Genomic DNA, 7554 nt, shown 5'->3' on the forward strand with positions numbered 1-7554 from the left:
ATATCCATATTAAAAATTATATATTAAAAAATTATATTTATTACATATATAACTTTTTTCTTGCATTGTTGGGAGAAATGCCTTCTCCAATTAACCCAGGTCTTAGAAGTAAATACAAGAAAAACAGACCAAGAAAGTAACAGTTCTTAACAAGAAAATAGAAATTTTATAATATTTAAAATATAGAAAATGTTAAAATGTATTACATTAAAAAAATTTTTAAGGACAAAATTCAGCAGATATATAATGGGATTTGTTCCCCATTTACTCTATAACAAAAGGAGAAAGTGCTAATTGACAATTCGTTCCAGGGAGAACGAAGCAGGGCAAAATGTGAACTTCTTGAAGGGAAACACATGGAGCGTCCTTGCTCCCCCTGGGAGCACCAGCATCGTGTTGTGCTCACCAACTTGGAGGCTCTCCAAACCCCATCAGAGAGGGGTTTCTATGGAGATTTCATTAAGTAGACATGATCGATTAAATCATTGGTGATTAACTCAATCTCCAGTCCCCCGCCCCTTCCCAGAGGACAGAGGATGGGGCTGAAAGTCCCAACTTTCTAATGATGCCTCTATCTTTTTGGTGACCAGACCACATCTGAAGCTATCTAGGGGCTCCCAACCACCAGTCATCCCATTACCATACAAAAGACACTCATCACTCCTCAGAGCCCAAGGGTTTCAAGAGCTGTGCACCAGGAACCAGGGGGTCCAAGACAACTATTAATTTGTATTATACCACCACCTCCCTCCCTTCATGATCTTTCCATCTCACCCCTCCTCCATGCTCCCTCACCCTCTGTAGGATCATCAAACCGAGGTTTCCTGGTCACAGTCCACTGGAAGAATGGCCATGTCCATTTGATCTGCACCCTGCCATGCTTCCCGTCTCACGCAAAGTGAAAGTCCGCATCCTCACGATGTCCTGTGCTGTCTGGCCCTCCTTTATTCCTCTAGCCTCACAGTCTACTACTTGCCTCTTCACTTACTGCCTGCCTTTCTGTTCCTTAAATATGCCATACACACTCCCACCTCAAGGCCTTTGCACGTGCTGTTCCCTCTGTCAGGAAATGCTCTTCCTCAAGTCCTTTAGGTCTTTGCTCAAACATCAGCTTCTCAGTGAGGCCTTCGCTGGGCCTGTGTAAAACTGCAATGCTTCCCTCTCCCCTCCTTACCAGCTAGCACTCCCTACCCTCTTTTCCCTGTTTTGTTTTTCTCTGTAACCTTTATAATCTTACGGCGAACTATACGTATATGTTTTTACTTGCCTGTTGATGGTCTTACCTCCACCCCTGCCCCTATAAAGTAAGGATGAGGTATTACTTTCCTGGTTTATTCTCTGCTGTGTTCCCAGTGCCTAGAAGAGCAAGGACTGGCACGGAGGAGGCACTCTACAAACTTTATACATGGGTGAATGAATGGAGCCGCCAGGAAGCTTCCCGAGGCTCTGGTCTATGCCGGTGTCTCCCTCTGCTACTCCCTAGCTCTGGGTCATTCCCGCCTGAGAGCACACCTCTCTGCACTCACAAAACTACATGTTTCCTGAGGGCAGAGACCGCTGTATCACCAGCTCCTAGCGTGGGAGTTGATGAATGAAGAGCGTTTTCCTTACTATCAGGCCAGCCCCTGTGACTTTAACTTTCACTGTGATTTTGCCAACTACAAAATTGCCACCTGCCATCTACCTCTACAAGGATTAAATCATGAGCCGCTGCAGCCGCTGACCTTCAACACCCCCTGAGAGGAGTTCAGGGTGGAGATCAGGAATGAGGCCCTCTGTGCTGTGGGAAAAGCTGGCAAAACAGGTCTTTAGATAGTTAAATAGTTTCAGGAGAAGATTTTATGAGCCCAAGTCTTGCATCTCTTCATATCTAGGAAAGTACTAAGATTATTAACGGTGACATCTGTTCCTGTGACTAGCAGCAGGTCTCTGCCAAAATGAGTGCCTGACTTCACACACCCACCTGTTCACTAAAGTGGTACATAACAGTGACCCTTCCCCCCTACCTCTTTGGAGCAGTTTCTCAGAGCTATCCGAAGTGCTGTCTCCTGGGCTATAGTCCTCATCTTGCCCTAAATAAAGCTTAACTCTCAGCTTTCACGTTGTGCTTTTTTTTTTTTTTAAGTCAGTAATTTGAATCTCAAAATATCTGCTGGTGGCCTGGAGCAGCTTCAGAATCAGTGAGAAGAGGGGAGAATCCTGGCCCTAGTTCTTCAAGTCATTTAGCCTCCCAAAGCCTCAGTTTCCCCCTCTGGAAAATGGGGATAGTGAGACAGAGTCATGCAGGACTCTGGAGTCAGACTCTGACTTTGCTGTTTACGCACTGTGCAATCCTAAGCAAGTGTCCTAAGCTGTGCCTCACTTTCCTCGTTTGTCAAAATAGGAATCAGGATAGGACCTATCCCATGGGGCTGTTGCAGGTATTAAATGAGTTAATACCCATAAAGTGCTTAGAACAGTACCTAGCAAAAGACAGATTCTCTTTCTCTATTATCATTGTTATTATTTAATTATTATTATGACCACTTTACCCGAGAGGATTTGAGGGGGGCGGAATCCAAAGAGATAAAAATGCATACGAAAGCACTTAGCACAAATGGCATGTGCATAGTAAATAGGAACCCTGACTTTTCTCGTGATTCGTGCAGAAGTCTTACCAGAGGCATTTTTCTGTCGACACCAGCTCAAGAAATCTCCAACCATGCCATACAGAACATTGCACAGTGGCGTGAAGCGGCGGCCGTTCTCCGCATAGCTGGTGACAAGGAGGTGGCCATTTTCCCAGAATAGGGACTAAGGAAAAAGCAACACAAAAGGAAATCAAAACAGATTTCTTCTGGCACAGTATCATCAAGACAGGTCAGGCCAACCATTTCTCATTCACCTGGGACCTGCCTCACAACAACCGAACCTTCTTTGTTTTTGTCTTTAGTTACCCATTCAGAGAGTGCTACCAGCTCTCTTTTCTTTATTCCAAGGGTATCATGCAAATGTTAATGAAATATTTTCCCAGCAGAGAAAAAATATAGATACGTACATACATCTATATTTTTTCTAGTAGTTAAAAAATTATAGATAGATCGATTTTTTTTTAAATCAAGGGACCTGGGTTCAAATTTTGGGTCTGTCACATACTAAATGTGTGATCTTGAACAAGCCATGTAATCTCCCTGTGCCTCAGTTTCCACATGTGGAAAATGGGGAGTATGAACCCTTTCTCTTCTCCCAGAGCTGTGGTGAGGATGATATGCAATCACACATTGAATTCCTAAAGGGTAAAGTGCCTCAAAAATACATTACTTTTATATTATACTTCATAGTTTCCACTATGAAGTTACAATGTTTTCACATAATAATAATACAAATAACAATATCCCCCTCATCATGCCATCAGATCCTCGGTATTCCAACCAGCAATCTCTGTCTAGACTGGATGCTTCCCAAGGGCAGAGGCTGTTTTGTTCCCTGTTGCATCTGAAACTCTGAGAACAACACCTGGTACATGGAATTAGCTCAGTATTTACTGAGTTTATCAACCAAACTCCATGAGAAAGGAGAACAAAAATAACAGCTCCCCTTTTTACTGACCAAGAGGCTGCAAGGTTCAAAGGCAACATATACTCAAAAATCATGTTTTCAGCCTATTATGTGTTTGAACCTCCCAGCTCCATTTACCTGCCTTTACAAATGAAAAAAATCAATGTTAAGATGTTTTCATTTGTAAACATCAATGTTACATGGCTTTACAATGAAAAAATCAAGTTAAGAATTTGTGTCAACCTATTTACAATAGCCAGGACATGGAAGCAACCTGAGTGTCCATCAACAGATGAATGGATAAAGAAGATGTGACACATATATACAATGGACTATTACTCAGCCATAAAAAGAATCGAAATTGAGTTATTTGTAGTGAGGAGAGTCGACCTAGAGTCTGTCATACAGAGTGAAGTCAGAAAGAGAAAAACAAATACCGTACGCTAACACATATATATGGAATCTAAAAAAAAAAAAAGGTTCTGAAGAACCTAGGGGCAGGACAGGAATAAAGACGTAGTGAATGGACTTGAGGACACGGGGAGGGGGAAGGGTAAGCTGGGATGAAGTGAGAGAGTGGCATGGACATATATCCACTACCAAATGTAAGATAGATAGCTATTGGGAGGCAGCCGCATAGCACAGGGAGATCAGCTTGGTGCTTTGTGACCAGCTAGCGGGGTGGGAGGGAGGGAGACGCAAGAGGGAAGAGACATGGGGACATATGTATATGTAAAACTGATTCACTTTGTTATAAAGCAGAAACTAACACACCATTGTAAAGCAATTATACTCCAGTAGAGATGTTTAAAAAAAATTTATGTCAAAAATATGTCCTTCATTAAGAAAAAAAAGAATTTATGTCAGAGAAATAAAAATGATATCTAACTTTCTTTAAACTCAAGATACTGTTCTAAATAAGCAATTTACATAGATGTTCTCATTTACATTCACTGTATTAGTGCTTAGAGTACAGACAGAATACAGACATGTAAACCACATGATTATATGTTAACCAGTTTCTTCAAGAAACTGGTCCTGAACGGATATAATCTTAAGACCTGTTAAGAGGAGGGACTGGTCTCCCGGGAGGATACTGACATAGAGAGTTTTCTGAAGTACTCAAGGTTCAGGCCTTTCGAGCCAGTTAGGATGGAGATTGTTCAGAGCTAGCCAGGTGCAGAGGCCCCGTGGGAAAGGTGTGGTGACGCCCTGATGTTCTTGTGGTTTTTGCACTGACTCCTTGACTTAGGAAAGTTCCTTCTGCCCAGGACAGGCAGGAGACCCAGGAGCACCGTTGAAGACAGAGCCACTTTCCCACCGGAGAGCCTGGCACACATTGTGAGTTGGCTGCTTGGCCTGGACACTGTCTGTCTCTACAGAGACAGAGCAACGTTTTACCGAGGCGAAGGTAGAGTTACCTTGTCTCTGGGAATGGAGTGCCTGGAGAGGTTAATAAAAAGGTCGTAATCTGAGGGAAGCACAGAACAGGGATCCTTATCCAGCACCAGTTTAAAGGCTTCCCAGATGGCTGTGCAGTTCTTGTCCCTGCGGAAAAGTACAAGTTTAAAAAAGAAAAAGAAGAAAAAAAACAAAAGACCACATTCCAGTGTGATATATTTCCGTTTCTCTCTCCAAGTTTTTTACTAGTGATTTTGTCAAATATCAACTCTGCAGAACTGGGCATACAAAAAAGACAGGAAATTGTCATAACTCTTGCATTAACCCCAATTCAGAAGAGGAAGAAAAATAACTTTGGTGATGGATTTAGAAATCTGACAGTGGAAGTGTCTTTCAGAGGTGCAACACACATTTCTTAGAACAGGCTCACAGAGACAGCAGAAAATGCACAGAGCTAGAAGGTGACGATTCCAATAAACCACATGGGCTGCCAGCTTCAGGTGCCTCTTCATTTAGACACAGGTCCATCCTGGGGTTGGGGGCCAGGTGAGATCAGGCGGACATGCGACCTTGTAAAATCAGGAGTGAGCACAGAGTGTGGAAAAAGACTGTTCCACCTCCTGCTAAGGCAGAAAGTATGACTTCCAGTGTCCGCTGCAACTCCTTAAGTCCAACCTAGCTTTCCAAAACCATTTCCCACCCCATTTGTAACTTATTTCTTATGCTGGGTGGTAACATGGTGTTCCATGGGTGTTCCCATTATTTTCCATTCTTTTTTATTGGCCTAAAATCTGTCACAATAAAAACAACTGGCACAAGAGAGGGACTTTATGAAAACAGAAAAAAATGTGTCCAAGGAAGGAGCAAAAATTAGTAAGAAGCACAGTGCTGGCAAGAGAGACTCAAACTTTAAAAGTCCTCTAAATTAGAAGACCTGAAATTTGAATTCCCAAAGTACCTGGACTCGGGGAATTCCAGCTGGAGACCATATTCCTGGGTCTGATGGGTCTGTTTAACCTTACGCTGGCTGTCGTCCAAACTCACCGCTACCTAATCCTCATCCACTCCCCAACACCCGCTTCATTTTTACACACACACACACACACACACACACACACACACACACACACACACACACACACACCCTTCACCTCCAGACCCCACTCAGTGCACCCTCCCCAGTAGATTCCCCATCCTCCTTCCCTCTCCCCCCTCCTCCTCCCCTTCCTCTCCCCGTCCCTTCCTCTTCCTCTCCGGCTCCCTCGCCAGCCGCCGCGCTCACCGCAGCTCGGGGCTCAGCACCGCAATGTACTCCGCGCAGCGGCCCAGGAAGATGCTCTGCAGGTGCGGGACGGTGCCCTGCCCGCTCCAGCGCGCGTCCGCAGCGCCTGCAGCGCCCGCGGCCCGCGGCAGCAGCAGGATCAGCAGCAGCGCCGGCAGCGGCCGCCGGGACCGCGCGCACCCCATGGCTTCCATCGCAGTCACTTTGGGGGTGCCTCCCAGACTCGCCTCCTCCCGTCGCGCTGAGGTGGCTCCCCGAGGCCTAACGGAACCCGCGCTCACTTGCTGTCTCTCTTTCTGCTTCATCTCCGCAACTGAGTTGGGACATTTCCGGGGGCAGGACTATTGCCCTCGGCTAATCTCGGCCGGAGTCCACTAGGTGGGAGGCCCAAAGAAGAAGCAAGGTTGGAGAAGGGGTGAGGCGAGTTCGGTCCCCCGAAAGAAGATTTTTCTGGCTTCAAACTATGACAACTTTCACAGACACCCTATTTCTCACTGGCTAATGATGAGTGGACGGTGTTTGTTTTCAGGAAATAATAACCACAAAAGCTAATATTTATTGAGCTGTTACTATGTGCCAACCACGTTACAAGCATAATTTTCATTGCCTTTTCACAATATTCCTCCAAGCTAGGTTTATCACTCCCATTTACAGGTGAGTGAATTCAGGGAAGTTAAGTAGCTTGTCGGAGGTCACAATCTCCCTTCCAGATAGATGCAAAATTCCAGAGACAATCGGTGTAGAGATTTGAGAGTAACAGAACTCACTGGAGGGCCAAGTCCTCAATTCCTACGGTAACGATAGCTATGTGCCTGGCAGACGTGATAAATGTGGGAGGCCCGTGAGAGGGAGGGTGGAGGGTTCTGGAATATTTTATTTTAATCTCTCTTTTCTATTTTTAAAGTTTATAACCCAAACTCTCATTGTCCTGTCCAGCCCCTCCCTAACTCGAGTCCACTTTCCAGAAATAAGCATTTTAAATTATTTCAACAGGTATTTTGTTTTTGTTTTCCTGGCATTTACTTCCACATTTCCAAATAATATGCCTGTATGCTGTTTCTTGATGTTTCCATTTTGGATAGTATTCTATGACTTCCCACCACGTCAAAGGAAATTCTATCTTTAACCCCACACATCCTCAAAAGGCATCCTTCTGCACCCTTCATTGTCCAAGTCTTTTTATCGAAAGCTTTAACTCAGTAATCAGCATTTATGTTATGACTTGTGAATATTATTCATGGCTGAGTTGTAGTATTCTATGATTCTGTTTCCTTTCTTGTGAACTTCGTGCTTACCCTAGAGGTAATAATAGTCTCCCTCCCACCATCCCCAAC

General features: G+C 44.4%; 1 protein-coding gene across 3 annotated transcripts in view; it reads right to left on the reverse strand.

The window, feature by feature from the left end:
• BST1 (bone marrow stromal cell antigen 1) overlaps positions 1–6525 on the reverse strand; it is a 29703-nt gene extending 23178 nt beyond the window's left edge. For all 3 annotated transcript variants that reach the window (XM_024741810.1, XM_024741808.1, XM_024741809.1), the window contains exons 1-3: positions 6221–6525; positions 4959–5085; positions 2658–2793 (exon numbers count right to left, since the gene is read on the reverse strand). In XM_024741810.1, the coding sequence (XP_024597578.1) occupies positions 2658–2793; positions 4959–5085; positions 6221–6525 (568 nt within the window). The remainder of the gene's footprint in view (positions 1–2657; positions 2794–4958; positions 5086–6220) is intronic.
• Between the last annotated feature and the right edge of the window lie 1029 nt (positions 6526–7554).

The sequence above is a fragment of the Neophocaena asiaeorientalis genome, unplaced genomic scaffold (genome assembly GCF_003031525.2).
Source record: "Neophocaena asiaeorientalis asiaeorientalis breed wild unplaced genomic scaffold, Neophocaena_asiaeorientalis_V1.1 scaffold218, whole genome shotgun sequence".
Lineage (NCBI taxonomy): Eukaryota > Metazoa > Chordata > Mammalia > Artiodactyla > Phocoenidae > Neophocaena > Neophocaena asiaeorientalis.